Below are 20,073 nucleotides of genomic sequence, written 5' to 3'. Positions count from 1 at the left end.
AGGTTATGATCTGGGAAAGTCCCCACAGTGTCAGGCTATGCTGACACTGCTGAACAAGACCAGGAATTGATCAGTGGCCCCAAGTGGCCCTGCTGACTGGTCCCAGCACAGCCTCAGGCTGCCTTCCTCTGGGGATCTGTCTGAAGTCTGCAGTGACAGGAGCAATGGGACAAGATCCCTTCCCTGAAACCTTCTGTGCAGTAGCAGTGGCCAAATGGGCAGTAAGAGCTGATTTTCTAGGAGAGCATTTTCAGTCAGTGGGGAGTGGGATCCAGAATCAGGATGAGCTTTGCTATCTCACAGATGTACCATGGTGTCCTCTTTATCCAGAAGCTTGTCCTGAAGTGTCTGGGGAATTCTGTGCCAGATGGTTCCTTGGGCACATGGGAGCAATGTCCCTGTACCGTATTGCACCTTCCCTCTTAAACCTGTTAAATATCTACTGGGAAGTTTTTGGATGGATATCAGGAAAGGTTTTTCCCCCAGAGGGTGCTGAGCACTGCCCCGAGGCTCCCAGAGCTCCAGGAGCCTTTGGACAGAGCTGCCAGGGATGCCCAGGGTGGGGTTGGTGGGGTGTCTGGGCAGGGACAGGAGTTGGACTGTCTGGTTCTTGTGGGTTCCTTCCAGCTCAGGACATTCCATGGTCCTCCATTTCTGTTTGGGTTTGTGCTTTGTCCAGCCAATTAACATTACTATCTACTATTGAAGCTACTGAAGTGAAATCTGGGAATGATCATGCCAGATTCACTTCAGTGAAACATCCTGTTTGGAGCTTTTCATCTCTGTGGAGGGAAGAGTCCATGCCCTGTGCTGTGGAGCTGCTGCCAGCAGCAGGTTCATCTGTTCCGTGGCTCTGTGAGCTGCGTGAAGGCCCATGGAGGATATCCAGCAATGTGCTGAAGGAAATGGTCTCAATTTCTTGCTCATGTTTTTTTGAAAATACTCTCTCTCCAGATCTGCCTCTGAAAGCTGCATTGGTTCTTTCCTTCTGCTCTGTACCTGCTCACATCTGTGGCAGCCAGAGCAGATTTTAGAGACACAATGACTTCATCTGTTGAAAATGAATTACTTCCCTCGGGGGCTGCCTGACAAAAATTTGGAAGGCATCCCAGTGCAGGAAATGTATTTGGATCTCTGTGTAGTATTGTTGAGTATGATCAGGACCATCCTGTATTCTGGGTAAATGAGATCTTGGGTGTTCTTTGCCCGGGAGGTGCTTGGGACTTGAAAGCAGGAGTTTGCTGCAAGAAGCTGCCCGTCTGTGTGGGGAGGAGTCTGGGGAATGCAGGGCACTGCTAATCACACAATCAGAGCCTCATTTCAGTTTGAAATTAGCTCTTCTCAGAGCTCATCTCTGCCCTCCTGCTCAGACCAGGGCCAGCTTTGTGGGACAAGATGTTGCCGTGCCCTGCCTGGTTCCACTGCCCCGCTGGGCCTGTTGCAGTGTTTAGCCACTCTCACTGTCTCATTTTTTTACTTTTCGGCCTGGCTGGAATTTCTGTGAGGATCTGACTCCATCTTTTCTATGGTCCCTCCTGATAAAACTGAAAAGGAGATTATATTCCCTTACATCCAGCCAGGACTTCCCTATGCTGAACAAGCCCTGCTTCCTCAGCCTCCCCATGTGCTTCACCTCAGTGACCATCTCATGGGATCCCAGCATGGTTTGGGTTGGAAGGGACCTTTAAAGCCCCTGTGGGGGTGAGCTTTACCAGAGAACCTGTGTGGTGTGACTCTTCAGGCTGCCACTTGGCCGTGGTTGTGTGAGGCACACAGGAACATGGAGCAGATGCATCCTGTCACACAATATTGTTCAGCTGCTCACCACAAACCAGCAGCTTCCTCCAGGTTGCCCAGAACAATCAGCTCCCTGTGAGGAGCCCCAGTACAGAGGCAAGCTGACTTTAAGAGTTGCCTTTGCCTTGATCCTTGCCAGTGATATCCTAAGTTAGACTCCTCTGAATTGCCTTTGGAAGAGGCACCGGCGGCGCGGAAGCCGAGTGTCCAGATTCACTAAGCAGGAGGAGGTGGTGTGAACGTGCCCCAGGGGGCCGAGCCCGCCCCGGGGAGCCGCAGTGCCGCAGCTTTGTGCAGGACGATCGGGCCCCTTCCCCGCCATTGATGTGGTAATGGCTGCCGAGCTCGGGAGTGTGGCTCCGGCAGTGACGCACTGATCGCTATCTGAAAACCGGGCTGCGGGGCTCTCAATGGAGCCTCTTTTGCTCTTCTCCAGTTCATAAATTAGTGCCCAGTGCCTGTGAGCGAGAGAGCAGCTCCAATGATGAGAAAGCAGCATGTTCTCAGGGTGTTCTCAGGCTCTGGCTGTGGGTGGTGGCTGTGGGTGGTGGCCGTGGCCGAGTCACTGCTGCTTTCACAGGAAACCTTGCTCAGGACGGACTGGAGGGAAAGTTGGCCTCTTTTATCCAAGGGAGAGGAATTCCCCTCTCCACCCTGCCCTTCTGAGACCCCACGTGGAGCACAGTGTCCATCTCGAGTCTTCAGCACCACAAGGGCATTGACCTGTTGGAGAGTCCAGAGGAGGCCACAGAGATGGTCTGGAGCCCCTCTGCTCTGAAGCCAGCCTGGTAGAGCTGGGGGTGTCCAGCCCAAGGAGGAGAAGCTCCAGGGAAACCTTATTGTGGCCTGTTGAGACTTGAGGGGGGTTTATGGGAGAGAGGGAGAAGAACTTTACATGTGCAGACAGTGACAAGACAAAGGGAAATTGCCTTAAGCTGAAGGAGGGCAGGATTATAATAGACATTAGGGAGAAATCCTTTCCTGTGAGGGTGGGGAGGCCCTGGCACAGAGTGCCCAGAGCAGCTGTAGCTGCCCCTGGATCCCTGGAAGTGTCCAAGGCTAGGACACTTGGATGGGGCTTGGAGCAACCTGGGATAGTGGAAGGTGTTCCTTCCCATGGCAGGGGGGTAGTACCTGGATGGGCTTTAAGATCACTTCCAACCCGAACCATTCTGGAATTCCAGGATCTCTGTAGGCTCTCCAGAAGACAAGATCCGCCTCCTATTAGGGAACAGGCTGTGGCCCTGGTCTGAGCTGGCTCTGAGGGTCCCAGCTCCACCCTTATGCTTCAAGGAGTTCCCTTCAGTGACATCTGATGGTGACACTGCAGCATCTCCCCATGCAGCACAAATGATGGAAACTTTGAAAAAGAAACCTTGAGCACAAATACAATAAAGTTGCAGTGACAGTACCACAGTGGCGTGTTCAGGGAGTGTTTAAGCACAGGTGTCTGTACCTGCCACACCACACAGAACTCAGCAGTCCTCTCAGTGCCTTCCACTGCTGACATGGGTTTGTCCTTTTCAAGCCTGGCTTTCTTTTTCCCCTTTTAAAATTGCTGACTTTAAAATATTCTCCTTGACATTTTCTCTACACTAGCAGGAGGGGGTTTTGTTGGTTCTGGAAGCACTTGAAAACAGGGGAAATTGGCCAAGACATTCAAAAGTTAAATTAAAATCTGACTCTGCAAATAGCCAATGTCAGTGGTGTGAATAACGTCCCTCTTTGGGAAAAGATGTTGAGGCAAAGGGCAGAATTGGCTGGGACTGAAATGCAGCTTAACACATACAGATAAAACTGATCTAGGGTTGGATAGGGTGATTTCTAAGGGAGACATTGGATATTTGGTTTCAAAATTGTTGGGATGAATGGAGAAATGGTTGATGGGTTAAAGTCAGGACATTGCTGAGCTTGCCCTGCGTGGTTGGTGTGAGCTTTGTGAAGCCTTGGTGGTGAGAACAGGATTTACGGGTAGGAAATCTGCAGCCATCACTGTGGAAAGCTTTAATCATGGGTTATTGTTGGTGTCAGGGGTTTCTGTGTGTTCCTATGGATTAAAGAATGTATGATATGTCTAGAATTCCAAGAGGGATGTAAACAAGCCTCATACTCTGTAGAATCTTTTCCTGCTCGGAGATGTTGCTGATGTTGATCAGAGCACCCGTGCCAGTTTCCTCTTGAGAAGTGTTCATTTACTGACAGCAAAGCACATGAAATGTCATCCCTGGTGAAACATTACTCTCTGCATCTGTGCCCACATCTCTGGGGCCAAAGTTTCCACATTCTTGCCTCTTGCAGAGCTGTTGCGGTGGAAGCCTTTCCCCTTTGGAGCAATGTTGGTTTTTTCCTTTTTTTCAGTAAAAAGACAAACAAAGCTATTTTCTGTTTCAGAATGCAAGATGGGATATCTCTGGAGAGATTAACCTTCTTTACAGAGTTGTTTTTTCTGGTTGAAAGAAGAAATCTGTTATCATTAAAATAATATTAAAAAAATCTGCACCTCATTATTTCCAGAAATAAAGCTGCCACAATGAGATTTATTAAGAATTGACTTGGGGTGAACTGAAGAGAGCTCCAACACCAAAGAGTTCATGTTTTAGAAAAAAGACAGGAAGACAATAGGATGGACACAGGGGGAGCAAGAAGAGGGAATTGCTTTGCAATGTTAGTAAGAAAATATGTTCTTTTGGGGAAGGACTCTGAGAAGTGGCTTGGCACATGTGCAGGAGGGTTTAACTCAGCCCCTCTTCACGTGTTCAGTGCTTGTCTGAGCTCAGTCACAGACGACAAAGCGGGGAGAGAGGTACAAAGGTCAGGACTGGCATGGCCAGGGGAAGTATAGAGGGCAAGAAGCATGAGCAGGAGAATGTGTCCTGTCCTTTTCCTGCCCTGCCCCTTCCCTCCTGTACCTGAATCCCTGGGGAGCTGCTGGACCCCTGTCCGGTTCCCCTGGGCTCCTGGTGTGCCCCCAGCCCCTTGGGAACAGCAGTAAAACTGTACCTCCACATATCCATGAGAAGAGCTGTGGTTTGGCATTTGGCAGTCTCCGGGGGGCAGACAGAGTGCTGAGGCAGCAGTTTTTGTGAGCAGGCTGCTGCTACCTGGGGTGCCAGATCCCTCCAAGCTGTTCTGAGCCTCTGCCCCCTTCTGCACCTCTGGGTGGGGGTCATTCTTTTTTTCTCTTTGGCTTTCTGTTTTCCTTCCTTTTTACCTTGGGGCCATCAACAGATTTGTTTCCTGATCTCTGTGTCTGCTTTGAAGACAAATTCTCACCTTTTAGTTACTGGAGGAATGTGAGGAATGAGGCCCCACGGCCACAGCCTCCCACCCAGCTGGGAGCTGTTCCTACATGCTGGGCAGAGGGAGCAAGGTGCTGCCCTCCCTGGGAACAGGCTGGGGCCCTTGAGCAGTGCAGGTGGGCAGCATAGGGCAGATGGCAGCGGCGTGGGCAGGGTGGGGATGGACTTCCAGTGCAGATCTGAGCATTTTACTCCTCTGAAATTCTCGTTTGTAGTGCTGGTCCTAGAGCTACAGGTCCTGGGCCACCATAAAGGGTTTCAGCTTGTTTTAGCAGTTTTCTTGACAATATTAACTTCAAGGGTATATCCATGACTAGGTCAGAGAGGAGAAGTTCCTACATGGCTGTGGGGGCTCCGGGATGTTTGCAGCACATGTGGGCTCGCTGAGGAGGAGGGGGGAAGCTCCCACCCCATGGAGCTGGTGTGACCCTCAGTGTACTGTCTTTGTATTTCCTCTTACACCTGCACCTCTCAGAGGTGGACAAGGCAGAAGAGCTCTGGTGCATCCAACTGTCATCGACTGTCACTGCCCCTTGCAAGTGGCTGCTGACCCCTGCCAGGGTGGTCACTGTGCCATGCTCCGGTCAGAGCTGGGGTTTGAACCACAGGCAGGGTGAGTTTGTGCTGGTGTCCCCAGGCTCTGCAGTGGGCCAAGGCACTTCCCTTCCTTCAGGGAACAGCTGGGAGCAGGAAATGTCCTAAAGTGCCCTCCCTGTTTGCAGTTGTGAACACAGGGAGTGACACAGTGACACCTGAGAGTGCATTTGTCCCAAAGCAATGATCCAGTTCTCACCTTCACAGGGGCCTTGAACAGACACAGAGGGAAGAACTCCTTTATGCAATCATTGTTCACCCCAGCTGGATGTGGGACTCTCATAGCATATTTCATCCAGCTGAATTCCAGTGCAGGGTGACACTGCTGCCAGCCTGGACTGACCCGTGGCTGTGCCTGGTGCTGGGGGTCCCAGAGCCCCCATCTCAAAGCACTAGGGGTAGGAGGCTGGAGGGTGATGTCAGCCTTTTCCTGGCTCTGAACACCACTCAGGAAAGCTTTGCTGATGTGCCCTCCCTGCCCTATGGATGACTGACAATCCCATCCATAGTCACCTATAGATGACTGACAATCACAACAATCCCTGCAAATACTTCCAAGGACGGAGGAGACTCCACACCACCATCTGCCCTGGAGACACAGCGAATGTCTATCCTAAGAAAGCCATCCCAAAAGATGATCCAGGGTCTGGAGTCCCTCTGCTCTGGAGACAGGCTGGGAGAGCTGGGGGTGCTCACCCGGAGAAGGCTTTAAGGAGACATTTCAGTACTTAAAGGGGGCCAATAAAAAAGATGAGGACAGAGTTTTTAGCAGGACCTATTGCAATAGAGCTTGAGCTGATGGTTTTGAACTGAAATAGGGGAGAGTCTGACTAGATAGAAGGAATAAGGTTTTTACAACGAGGGTGCCTCCTGGGAGTGGGGATGGAAGTTGCACTGACAGTCTGCTCTCCCCTCCTGCCCTTGCAGAGCACAGTTGGGGAGAACCGGTGGCTCCAAGCACACCTGGTGCAGTCGCTGCTCCGTCACTGCGACGCGCGCGGGGCAGCACGGTGGGCGCAGCACTGCCAGGTGCCCCCCGAGATGCTGCCTCAGGCTGTGGCTGAGGAGCTTCAGAAGCTGCACATCCAGGACAGGTAAATCCTCTCTTTGGTGCCTTTTCCATGTGGATTGCTTGTCATACAAACACTGTGTATTTGCTTAAAATTGTCTGATGTGATGCATCCATGGGGACAGAGGTTTGCAAAGACTTCCTCCATATACTTGGATCCCATTGTGGCCCTGCACAGACTGCATTTGATTTTCATAAGCCTGGAAATGTCTGTGAAAGGGGCATTTTAAACTCATCCTGAGTACTCAGAAGCTCTGTGAGATTACTTCATGCTCCTGAGGGTTCTTTCACTTCTTCTGCCAGATTAACAGTGCAAATATTCATCTATTTTACTGAGGTGATTGCAGGTCTGTCAAAGTTTTACTAGTTATTATTTTTTAATGCTGATGATTTTGGGAAGGTCTCACAGATGAGCTTGAACTGTTCATGTTCAGGGATCCTGGTTTTGTGGATCTGCTCTTTCTCCTCATACAGATCTGTACTTGTTCAAGCGCTGTGTCACCTCAGGAAATACAACACAGATGTAATCACCTCAAAATACTTCTCCAAAGGGTCCATAGCTTTTTTGGAGCACAGGAAACTCTTGTCTGTCTTGGACGTGCTCCTGCCTCGATCCAAAGCACTGCCAGAGCTGCCCTCCTCCTCCTCCCTCCTGAAACCACAGCAGCCACCAGTTGGGAGCCAGGAGGTTTTTCCATGAGGGATAAGCCCTCAAAACACAAAGGGGTGATTGCAGGTGTGTGGCTGAGCCACAGACTGTGCACCCAGAGATAAAACCCATCACTACACCTCTGTGCTGTGGGAATCCTGTGCTGTGGAGGGAAGGCAGGTGAGGGTGTTCTTTGCCCTGCGTGAGGAGCTGGGATGGATTAATGAACCCCTTTGTACTGCAGTTTACTCATCCAGTCATGATACCTGCTGTGGTAGCTGCTATAAAGTCAGCAGAGCCATGAAACCCCATAAAACAGTCTGGCTGCCTTGTCTATTGAGTAACACAGCCACAGGTTCCCAGAGGGAGTTCACACTGCACACAACAAGGTGGCACCAGCATATAAATGACATCATCTGTCTCTGGTCACACCACACAGGGCTCCTGAGCTTTGCGGGTGAGAATATTCCAGGAGACCTGAGGCTGCACACCTTCATTAAATATTTTACACAAATATTGACTTCCCCATGCACACAAACCCACAGGAAAGAGTGTTTGTGCAGGGAGAGCTGCTCTGCTGCAAAATTGGGCACACAGCCTCCCAAACATAAGGTTACTAATAGTTTCCCAAATAATGAACCATTTCAAGTCTCTATGGGAAAGAGACTAACTGGAAATGTGTGATCTGTCCAAGGGAGCTGGATATTTTTGATTAGTTTCTTTTCTCTCAGAAAGAGCTGAGTGTCATGGGGAAAGAGAGGGTCAGGGTAAAATAAGGGGAGTAAAACTTGACCCTCTTGTTCCAGTCCAGGATTTCCAGTCCTGGCTTTCCATGGCTTCAACTGTTGCATCTGATTTTGTGCAGGGTAGAAGAGGTTACAAAAGCAGATAATTATGAGGCCAGTAAGAAGAAGGACTATTACCAGCTTCCTATTCCACGGGAAAATATTCACTTTCTGCAGACTTGGGAGGAGACACTGCAGTGCTGGGAGAAGGTGCTGCAGGTGAGTGTTACCTGGGATTGGCCTGGCAGGGTCATGGAGCTGGAACTACAGGTCAGGCTGAGACACAGAGTTGGATGTGGCCACTGCGATCCACTGCCTACCTCCCCAAGCCAAGAACAGCTGCTCCTTTAGGCTGGTCTGGTTTGGGGAAGGTGTTAGGAATTGTACCAGGGAAGGTTCCCGTGGGTGACACAGGTGCTACGAGAGTTCCCTGTGTCTGTGGCAGTTTGCACAAAGAGCTGCAGGTGCTGGGGAGGAAATGCTCATGTCCTGGACAGATTCTTCAGGCTCCTCTCAAGCACAGGCAGGCTCTGGGTGCAGAAAGTGTGTGTGTTGCAGGCTGGGCAGGTCGTTGGTGTGGACATGGAGTGGAAGCCTTCCTTTGGCATGGTGGGGAAGCCCCGTGTTGCCCTCCTGCAACTTGCACTGAAGGATGAGGTGTTCCTGTTGGACCTGCCACGGCTCCTCGAGCAAGCTGAGGCTGAGGGGGAAAAGGAGAAGCTTCCCCATTTCATCCAGATGCTCTATTCAGATGCAGCCATCACTAAACTAGGTAACACCCCTCTCTCTTCCCCACCTCGGGACTTCACACCACCTGTTTTGTCATCTTTGTCATTCCAGGATCCTCATGGTGTTGTCATTCCCTAAATCCACTTGCCATGGAACCAGCTTTTGTAGCCCTGAGTGTTCAGGCACTTCCAGACCAGGAAACAGTGACTGGTGTAACAGGGAGTGATAGAAATACAGGATCACAGAATCACAGAAAATCCTGAGCTGGAAGGGACCCACCAGGATCCCCCAGCCCGGCCCCTGTCCCTGCCCAGAGCCCCCAGCAACCCCAGCCTGGGCATCCCTGGCAGCGCTGCCCAAAGGCTCCTGGAGCTCTGGCAGCCTCGGGGCTGTGCCCATTCCCTGGGGAGCCTGGGCAGTGCCAGCACCCTCTGGGGGAAGAACCTTGCCCTGGTCTCCAGCCTGACTCTCCCCTGACACAGGTCCATGCCATTGTATCTCCCCATTTCAGGTCAGATCCAGGATTCCTGAGATAACTTGCACTCTCAGATTTGGGATTGTGCTAGCTCTGTACTAATCCCCAACTGACACCCAGCCTTCAGTGGTTCAGGTAATTCTGGTGGGCAGAGCTGTCTGGATGTGCTGTCCCAGAGTTGCTGTGCTGGACACCAAAGATCTCTGAACTATCATACATGGTTTTTGGAAGCTTTTATCAGGAGCTACTAAACCTAGATTTCAAAGGCAAATTCATAAATACCTTTTCCAGATTTTAAGTAAGTTGATCTTAAACTCAGCATTTTTCATGCACCTCTCTTTTCCCTTGATCTGCAGGAGTGTCTCTTGGGAACAGAAGAGACAGGACCCAGTCTTGCTCCCTGTTTGAACAGTCTTCCACCAATGCTTATAAATATTTTGTCAGCATTTTGATTCTGAACTAGAAGAAGCTGTGGTGCATTAAGTGTGATTTGAGTTTTCCTACCTGTGTGATTTGGGCTTCTTTTGTCTCCAGGTTATGGGATGTCTGGAGACCTCAGCAGCCTCGCAGCCACATGTTCTGCTCTGAAAGACACAGAGAAGCAAATGCTAGGTGTGGTGGATCTTCTTGCAGTGGACAAACAAGTAAGGATAAACACATGGAGATGTGGGAAATGGTGTCTCCTGCGTGAGCTGGTGGATAACTGTCCTGAATCCACAGCACTGTCTGTTTGCATCCTGGATTGGCAGGGAGATGGCTGCATGAGTAAAGAGACCATTTCCTCCAGATGGTTTGAGGTGTTGGGATTCTGTAAAGGAAGACAGAAGTATTTTGTTTTCATCAACTAAAATGTTAAAGCTTATGTTACTGACAGCTTTTTCATAGCCTTTATAGAAGCTGTGAAAAGCTCTTGGAGACCAAGCTCCATTCAGCCAGGACAAGGTTTCTCAGCACAAGTTATACTTAGGAAGAGGAGGTTCTTGTAGAAATTCTGCTACTCCAAGGCCATGAATTATTGAAGCAGATATGGTGGAGTTAATGATTTGTACAGAACTCTGATGTTCCTAGGAGGGCTGCTGGTGGGTTCAGCACAGGAATTTCTGGTCAGCTGAAGCACAGCTGTCCCTGAATTTGCTCACAGGAGCTTTCAGCAGTCCACAAAAATGTTCAGCACAACCATTTTAATGAGTAAAATGTAAGAGTGGTTTTAAGCCTGTGGGTTGAGGTGAAGCAGATCTTTGGGATTGATAGCTTAACCTGGGAAGTGCTGCATGGCTGACATAGCTGCCAACAGTCATTGCCTCAGTTTAAGCTGAGAAATGGCAGCTGTAGAGAGGGCTGCTGCCCAGGGTGTCACAGGAATGCCTTTTCCCACTGGGACTAGGAGGAGAAAGGTGCTGAACTGCCACTGCTGGTGCTTTATTGCGTGGATGCCCGGCAGCAACCAGCATGGTGAGCACCCTGCAGACCCCTGAGGAGCCTCTGGTGCAGGGCTGTACAAGAATACCCTTTTTTCTCTTCCTTGGCTGTGGAAGAGATTTCTCTCCAGCAAGTGTGTTTGTTAAAGAAATAAGCCAATGCTGTGTTTTATCTCGTGCCATCCCAGCCCTTGTCTGAGGGCTGGGGTTCAATATGCCAGGCACGAGATGGATGTCATAGGGCTGTGCCTGGCCCCAGCAGCTGGAACAGGAGGTGGTTTGGGAGCTGCTTCATAACCAGGTGGTTTGTATCTTTTTGTTTCCATCAGCTGCAGTGGGGGAAGGACAGCCGGAAGGTCGATGGACTGTCCCCGGAGCACAGCCACGAGGAGAGAGGGGTCAGGCAGCCGGAGAAGGGACTCAGCCTCCTGGTGCAGCATGTGCTGGGGAAGCCTCTGGATAAAACAGAGCAGCTGTCAAACTGGGAGAAGAGGCCGCTCCGGGAAGAGCAGATCCTCTATGCAGGTCTGGCCCTGTCTGGGTGCTGCAGGTGCCCAGGCCAGGCTGTGTTTGGCTGCTCTGTCCCCAGGAAAGTCGTTAAATAGCAGAGGAAGAAAATGGCTTTGCAGATTAGTTCCTGTTCAAAGGAGTCAGCACATGTTTTGTTTGTCCTTTTGAGGACATGACTTTAATGGTTGAAGTTTAAACTGTCCAGTGATTCATTATTTCCCTTAGGAAGGAATTCCTGTGCTTTGCAGATTTTGTCTGATGAAACATCACCTCAGTGGAAACTCCTCTCAATAACTGCAAGGAGGAAAGTCCACTTCCTTCTGCCTCATTTCACAGCCTTCCTGGGAAACAAATGCCATGTTCATTTGTCACAGTGAGGTGCTTGTTAGAGCCGGGTTTGAAATGGGCAGATGTGTCAGAAACTGCAGCACAGACTCAGGGCTATGGAGGGACCCATAGAGTTTATTGCTGATTACCCCAGAGTCAGAAGTCTGGGTCTAAATCTTTTCCTGGTGCATCAAAGGACAGTCTGCTGATGCAAACCAGCCCTTTGTTAAATTCAACTATCCTTGAAGCTGACACAGTTCTCACAAAAGTTAATCACTGGGACTTGTCAGACTGGCTGGGAGAGTTCTCCCGTTGCCGTTGCAGGGAGCAGCAGCACAGGGCAGTGAGTGTGGGCAGGTGATTGCAAACAGCTCGGGCAGTACCTGCTCAGATATTGCATCTCCTAGGGAAGTTCCTTTCCTGTCAAGAGGAGTGATACGGAGCTGTGGGCAGGCTCGGGGACAATGGTGAGGAACGGGGGCTGGCTGGAGCTACCTGGTGGTGGTTGGAAGAGCCACACTGCAGTTTACATTGGGTTATTGGGTTAGAGTGGAGATGGCAGAGCCTGTCTTTAGGAGCTGTTGCCTTGTCTCCCTGTGACTGTGGGTTCAGCTGTGATGCTCAGTGAGTCAATCCTGCAGCTTGAGGGTAGGACCTGAGGGAGTTGCAGCTTCACAGTTGTTCACAGTGGCTTTTACAAAGGTGGGAGCTCTTCCTTGCCTTAGGAAAACCTCTGGTTTACTTTTGAATGAGCCTCATATGAGCTGAGGCTCACATTCTCTTCCCTGCAGCCTCAGATGCCTACTGCTTGCTGGAGATCTATGAGAGGCTCTGCAAGGACCCCGAGAGCTTTGGTCTGGGTTCAGACCTGACAGAGAGTCTGGTGGGAAAACAGAGCAAAAAACCCAGGGCAAAGAAGCAGCTGAATAAACAAGAAGCACCATCACCTTCTGGACAGGTTTGTAAACATCTTCAAAGAGCTGCTTGTTGCTCAAGACCCCTGCAAATCACACGCTGCTGCTCTCAGTCACACCATTCACTGGGCACGGCTGTTCTCAGGACTCTTGCAGCAAACATCCTCCTCACCCCTCCCTCCCAGGACACTCTGCTCTCTCCTTGGCCTGCCTGGGTCTAGCTTTTCCTGCTCTTTGAGGTTCACTTTCTTTGCACAGTGTAGGTGCAATCTTTGTGCTAAGCCTAGTGAGCCTTGCTCGTGGAAATGCTCCTTCCACATTTTGGGTTTGGATCCTGTGGCCAAGGTTTCAAAACTCTTACTTCCTCACTTTTCCTTTTTACTGAGCTTCCACACCTTGCTTTCACATTGGGAATATCTCCTTTATTGTGTCTGGAGTAGAAGTCTGCAAAGTTCAAAGCAAATGATCCATCAAAAATGCCTTTCTGCTGAAGGCTTGTCTCTGCCTCCCTCCCCACCACCACATTCCATGAGAGGCCTCTCCCAGGAGTTTGTCTTGTGGCAGAGCCTTAAAACTCCACCAGAGCTGTGCAACTCTGCTTAAGTATCTTGAAATGTGACTGGTGCCTCTCAGGAATAACGTTTTACATTTAAAATGGAACCATTCAGTGGTTTGCACACCTTTGGAAACCTTGGCCCAAATCCCATTTTGTTATTGCCTGAGAAGACCCACTGTGTGTATCTGTGTATCCTGAGGAGCCCCAGGTGTGTGTGGAGCTCTTGAAGTCAGTGCCCCTTTCCATGGCTGGGCTGAGATGCTGCTGACTGTGTCCACCTGTGTGTAAATGTGCAGCATCCCTTGGCCTTCAGCAGGCAGGAGAACATGGAGCTCCTCTCTGAGCATTGCATTTATGGGAATGTTGTGTGTTACAGCAGAGCTTGGTGGCTGCTGCAGAGGTGGGAAAAGTGAGCACTCCAGGCTTCAGTCACCTTGGAAACCTGCAGGTCATCTTTGTGTTCTGTACAGTCAGATTCATAAGCCGAGAGGCAGTTGGTAAAACCTGGACTGGGACGCCAAAAAAGCAGACTTGTCCTGACTGCATCCTGCAGGACTCCAAGCTCTCTTTCCCACTGTTTCCTTGTCTGAAGTGGGGCTAATGACTCTATTCTCCTTTATAAGCTTTTTGCTCTCTGCTGGCCTGAAATGTGAGAAAAAAGCTCCGTATGACAGTGCTGGCCACTGGATAAACACTGGCTGAAAGCCAGCTGCAGCTCCTGCACATCTGTTTGAACAGCAGCAGCAGCCAGGGGTAGCATGTCCAACTGCCTCAGCTTCAAGGGGCAGCTCCATCCCTTGGCACCATGTTCTGGTGTCACAGCTGCATTGACCAGGGTCCTGCAGGAACTGGTGACAGCCCAGTCTGCCCAGTGCTGCAGAGCTCTGGGTGCAGGGACCAGCTGCTGGGAACTGCAGCATCACACCAGGGTTGCTCCTGGACCTGAGCTGGTTCCCATGGAGAGCCCAGGTGGAGCTGCCTGGTGTGCCACAGCATTCCCAGCTTGGGCCCAGCTCCTGCAAAGCTGATCTGCAGTGCTGGCTCCCTGCATAGCTGCTGGCAGTGTCCTTCAGTCAACCCAGCTGATTCAAGTTCCTGGAGTCAAAAGCTGGACATTGGAAGTTCCTTAATAACTTCCCTTCTCCATGAATTTAGCTATTGTACTTCTGGGAGCCTCCCAAAGCCAAAGTCCTCCAAGTGCAGGAACTCCCCAGCAGCAGACATTTGAAATAAAACAAACAGAATTCAGGCACTGCCTATTTTTAACCTTCCAAAGATAACAGAGTTGACGTGGTTGCTTTGTCTACCTGTTTCTCCCTCTGTCTGTCCCAAATCATAGCTTTGGCACGTGTTTATTAATTGCAGACTAATTTAGGGGAACAACAGCCTTGGCTATGTTTCTGTGACTTCTTGACAATGAATGTCTGTGCAGAGCACTGGAGGCCAGGTTGGCACTTCTCCAGGGAAAGGCTGCAGGTCCCTGGATCAGGTGGCCAACTGGTCAATGAGAGAATGGCAAATTCAGAATTAGCCCCATCATGTTCTGCCCCCTGCCTAGGTGGTGATGGCAGTGTGGAAAGGATGGGAAGCAGGATCTAGAGGTGCTGCAGAGCATGGGGAGGTGGTGACACAGGTGGAAGGAGGCAGTTGGATGTGCCATGGTGGGTTAACTAACACAGGCAGTAAAAACACAAATGTACTGGGAATCAGACTTCTGCTCCTTATGGATCTCCTGCCTTTCTCTAGGAATTCCAAGGACCCAGAACGGAGCCCTCACACCCCCCTGCCCCTATCTCCCCCCAGGAGTTCAGTGTGGTCTGTGACAACATGCTGCAGGGCCTGGGGCGCTACCTGCGCTGCCTGGGCGTGGATGTCCGGCTGCTGGACAATGAGGATGACCACAGGAAAGCTGCTGAGGTGAGTTCACAGCTCCCATGTCCATGGGGACACGATGGGGCTTACTGGGAAGCTGCACTGGTGCTCAGGCTGCAGGAGCTGCCCCATGGGTCCCTCCTTCCATCCCTGTGCTGATTCCCAGCTCTTTGGGTCATCCCAAGCACTGGCAGCTGGAATCAACTGGTCCCTGCAGTGGTGTGCAGCCTTGGTTCTCCACTTCCAGGAGAGAGGAGGGGAGCAGAGACTGCTATGATCTCACTCTTACGTGTGTCTCACTCTTATGTGTGTCTGTTTGTGTCATTGGCAGCTGGGGCAGCTCAAGTTATGAGAAGAACACAAGGGGAGGGTAAAGATCATAGAATCACAGAATGGTTTGCTTTGGCTTGGAAGGGGCCTTAACGATCATCTCCAACCCCCAAAGACGTGACCAAGTCACGTGTGTGTGCTTGCAACAAGACAACAGTCAGTGAAAGGAGCCAACATTCACTTAGATTTCTAATGCACTCCAGTTTGGGCTTACAGGGAAGGTACTTATCTGCCTTGTGTCCAGTTCAGTTCAGCAGAACCATAATCCAAAGATGGCTGTTCAATACAGAAGGGAGAATGTCCTTAATCAATGGCCATTCCTGGCTGGCCTTGTGAGGTGACTCAAAGGTGATCAGCCACAACTTGCAGTGGTATTTGGGAAAGGAAGAGGGGACCATGCGTATCCCTCTGGGCTCCCATAATAACTCTGCCCCTCTGCCTACTGGATGAGAGACAAATGCTGCTTCATTTCAGACAGATTTCTGCTATCCCAGGAGTGCAGATCACAGAATCACAGAATCCCCTGAGCTGGAAAGGACCCACAGGGATCCCCCAGCCCAGCCCCTGTCCCTGCCCAGGCCCCCCAGCAGCCCCAGCCTGGGCATCCCTGGCAGCACTGCCCAAAGACTCCTGGAGCTCTGGCAGCCTCGGGGCCGTGCCCATTCCCTGGGGAGCCTGGGCAGTGCCAGCACCCTCTGGGGGAAGAACCTTGCCCTGAGCTCCAGCCTGAGCCTGCCCTGACACAACTTCATGCCATTCTCTCAGGTTCTGTCCCGGGTCGCACAGAGCAGATATCAGTGTCTGCCCCTCCTTTTCCCTTCACCAGGAAGTTGCAGCTACAATGAGGTCTCCCCTCAGTCTCCTCCAGGCTGAACAGACCAAGGCTCAGCCACTTCTCCTACAGCTTCCCCTCAAGGCCCTTCACCATCTTCGTTGCCCTCCTTTGGAAACTCTCTAATGGCCTAATGTCTTTCTTACTTTGTGGTGCCCAAAACTGCCATCAGTGCTCGAGGTGAGGCCACCCCAGCCCAGAGCAGAGTGGGACAATCCCCTCCCTTGACCAGCACATGATGCTGGGCCTGATGCCCCCAGGACGCAAATGTCCCTCCTGGCTCCAGGGCACTGCTGACTCACATTCAACTTTCTGTCAGCCAGGACCCCCAGGTTCCCTCCTGTGACGCTGCTCTTTAGTATCTCATTCCCCAGTCTGTTTGTATATCCAGGGTTGCCCCATCCCAAGTGCATAATCTGTCACTTTCCCTTGTTGAACTTCATCTGGTTGGTGATTGCCCAGCTTTCTTATTTGTCCAGGTCTCCCAGAGGACCTCCCTGCCTTCGAGGGAGTCAAGAGAGTTATCCAGGCCACACAGTGTGTGCTATCAAATATGCATGGATCACCCAGCCTGGTGTGCAGGATGTTTCCTCTTCAGATGTCTGCTTGGCCAGAATCCGGGGCAGGCTCTAACTTCTGCAGAAATAATTAATATCTCCTCCCTGCCAAACTTGCACAAGTTATTTAAACAAACCAGTTCTCAGTGCCTCCCCCCAGAGCTCCGTCTCCACTTCTCATCCCCATCCCTTATCGTGCCACGGACAGGATGTTTGACATTGCTTTCTCTATGGTGACCGGACAAACATCCTTTCACTATCAAAAGCCCTTGGAGTGTTACTGTATTGCAGAGCCTTTGATCTGGGCTTGGATAATCAAAGATAAAAATAGACTCCTCCTACCCTGTTTGATATCTGGCTGGTCCTGATTGAATCAAAGTTGAATGTTGACCACCCTACGCCCAAAAACTTGGGAATGTTATTGCAAAGGTCAGCAGAGGGTTTGGATCCTGGTCACTGAGTACAAGACAGATTGTTTGGGTGTTGTCCCAGCACAGTCTCAAACTGGTGTCACTAGGGACACCTAAGAGTGTACAGCATTAGTGTTTGCTCTTTATTAAAGTCTTTTCACTCAAATGATTTATCAGTCATACTACACTTCTCCTTGTGCCAAGAACTCCTGCAGCACCTGGCATTTGCTCCTTATTGTTCTCATTCCTTTTCTTTGTTAAAGTGGCTTCAAGTATTGGTGGGCAGATGGGTCTGGTCCTTCACCCTCTGTTATTTGGGATCAAGCTTAAAATCCTGAGAACTTCCTCAGCTGTGCTTGGGTAGTAATGGATTTATATTTTTTGTTTGTTTGTTTGTTTGTTATTTGTTTTGTTTAGGCTAGCATGTGGTACAGGAATTGTTTTGGCAACCCCCATTCCCATGGATGTGAAACTCTTGTCCTGTGTTATGCTTTGTGTTGTGTTGCTGTTATTGACTAAATATTTTATCTTGGACTTGTCATGGTGAGTTTGTCATGCCAGATCTGGAGAGGTGTGAGAGCAGGACCTCTGGCACCACAATCCACTGGATCCTCTCTGACTGACCAGATTTAGTGGTGGAGTTAGCAGTACTGGGTTTGTGGTTGGACTTGATGACCTGGGAGGTCTTTCCCAGCCTTAATGATTCTGTGATTCTGTGGTTCTGTTTATGTGCTGTGAGATGCTACCAGCTTGCAGTCTCTGATTTAATGATGCCATTTAATTAGGACTTGACCAGAGAAGTGACTGATTAAAGTTGCCTGTCATAAGTGCAGATACAGAAAATCTTTAAAAATGAAAAAACAGTAGAAATTCATACTGAAAATGTCTCTGGTTTAATCTATCCTCATGTGAAAGGCAAAGAACTCACAGGCTGTCCTTACAGATGCAGTGGGGGTGGTTTTATTAAGCCCTCTCACTCAGTGGGGTGGCTGTGCTGTTTTTCCCATATTACCCTGCTGTCCTACCTGCTGTAGCACCTGCACACACCTATGTGGCACAGCAGGTCTGCAGCTGGGGCTGGAATTAGTTCCAGATGTGCTGGACAAGCTCCTTTATCTGAGAATTTTTGCAGCCTGTGCACTGAGAGCTGGTGGGACCCACCATGTGCTGTCCCCAGCAGTCTTTGCCTGGCAGCACTGCTCACTGCCCCTCGGGCAGGGCCTTTGCAGGGCTTCACAGTGGCCCAGGCTGGCCCAAGCCTGGCTCTCTGCTGTGTGGCCTCTGAAAAAGGGCTGTGTGCATCCAGCCATTCCTCCCTAGGGACTCTGACTCCAGTTCCAGGCAATCCATGGGGTAAAGAATGTGGATATTCCATCTCTGGGATGCAGCAGGTTCTGAGTGTGCAGGTGCCAGTTTTGGGTGATCCACCCTTTGCCTTTGCACTTACTCCTACAAGCAACGTGTTATTTGCAATTAATACAAGTTTATTTACTTAAAATTATGCCCTGTGCCTGCTGTGTTCCTACCCAGGTCTTTCATGCCCCACCCCTGGAAAATTACTGGTCAGGTTGGATGGAGGCTCTGAGCAGCCTGACCCAGTTGAAGATGTCCCTGCTCACTGCCGGGCAGTTGGGACAAGATTACCTTTTCAAGATCCCTTCTAAACTAAACTATTCCATGATTCCATCTTGTCTTCTGCAAACTTCTCTTTGCAGAGAATCTTAAACCTATCTTTTGGGTTTTCCAGATAATTGGAAGGAGATGGAAAAGTGGATGCTCCTATTTTCTCTGCAATTTTGGAGAATCAGGCAAAGCAGTGGGATCCTTCTCACACCAACCTTACAGGATTATCCAGCAGCCTGAGTGACTACAGTAGCTCCTGCAATGTTGTACCTTGGGGGCAGAGCAAAAGGTTTTAAGAAAATGTTCATAGTCTCTTAGGTTTTTAATAAGAGACTCAGTGGAATCTCAAAGCTGCTTCAGTTGTGTTCTGGGTTGGTTTACTTTATTTTTTTAATGGACTTTGCTCTTGGTCTTCAAAATCATCCTCATCTCTAAGGATAATCTGATGCTAAGGCAAACCTGGTATCTTTTGAAGTATGCTAATAACCAGAAGGCAGGTAAAACTGGCTTCCTGAGGCTCCTGTGCTGTGGAAGATTCCCTTGCAAGGTTACACCTATCCTCCAAAGCTCCAGGTGAACCAGCGAGTTGCAGAGAAGGGCCAGGCTGGATGGATCTCAGGAGCCAGATAGAGCATTGTGCACCCAGATCTAAATTGCCCTAGACTAATTTGGAGCCAGGTGACACAAAAGGGATTTTAATCCTGCAGTGAGCAGATCTTCACCTAATGGGGGAATCTAATCTTGGATCTTGTCTCAGCTTTGACTGGCTTTTTCCATATTTTTGATGTAGACGACATTCTCCAGGTTTGCTGGTCTTTTTAGTCTGGTGGGAAGCTAAATTCAGAGAGGGCAGATGAAGAGCTGTGTTGCTTTTAAGATCAAGACTTGGCTTTTGATGTTGGGTCAGCAGGAGGAGAAGGTCGTTCATTGGAGACCTTGATACAAATGGATCTGCACAGAGAAAACTGGGTGGATGGTTTTGGTGTGACATTTAAGGCCATGTTACAAAACCATGTGATAACTCTGTGCAATTTATACTTTTCAGGAATGCTGAAGAGAAGATTAGGGTTGCAATACTGGGAGAGCTGGACTGAGTGTGCTCAGAGCTGTTAAGCTCTTGGTTTACTGTCTCTTTTAAAAGAACCTGGGATTACAGGGAGGGCCTCTGGGTTTGGACTGGGTTTTGTGATCCCCTTCTCTAGCAGATCCTTGTCTGGGTGCTTTCCCAGCACATATCCTGGGGCAGACACTTTCTGTCCTCTCCCTTTTGGTCTGAAGCGGGGCCTTGCTGGCCCAGGCTCAGGATCACTGCAAGGGGAACACAGCT

The 20,073-nt window shown here is 50.1% G+C and overlaps 1 protein-coding gene across 8 annotated transcripts in view; it reads left to right on the top strand.

Moving 5' to 3' along the window:
* Positions 1–20,073, top strand: part of EXD3 (exonuclease 3'-5' domain containing 3) — a 253,033-nt gene that overhangs the window by 110,849 nt on the left and 122,111 nt on the right. For all 8 annotated transcript variants that reach the window (XM_077189000.1, XM_077189002.1, XM_077188996.1 and 5 more), the window contains 7 exons: positions 6,618–6,784; positions 8,274–8,412; positions 8,752–8,965; positions 9,932–10,041; positions 11,145–11,340; positions 12,444–12,610; positions 14,869–15,039. In XM_077189000.1, the coding sequence (XP_077045115.1) occupies positions 6,618–6,784; positions 8,274–8,412; positions 8,752–8,965; positions 9,932–10,041; positions 11,145–11,340; positions 12,444–12,610; positions 14,869–15,039 (1,164 nt within the window). The remainder of the gene's footprint in view (positions 1–6,617; positions 6,785–8,273; positions 8,413–8,751; positions 8,966–9,931; positions 10,042–11,144; positions 11,341–12,443; positions 12,611–14,868; positions 15,040–20,073) is intronic.

Source organism: Agelaius phoeniceus, chromosome 21 (assembly GCF_051311805.1).
Source record: "Agelaius phoeniceus isolate bAgePho1 chromosome 21, bAgePho1.hap1, whole genome shotgun sequence".
Classification (NCBI taxonomy): domain Eukaryota; kingdom Metazoa; phylum Chordata; class Aves; order Passeriformes; family Icteridae; genus Agelaius; species Agelaius phoeniceus.
The sequence above is the reverse complement of the archived record's forward strand: the minus strand, read 5'-3'. Positions and strand labels throughout refer to the sequence as shown.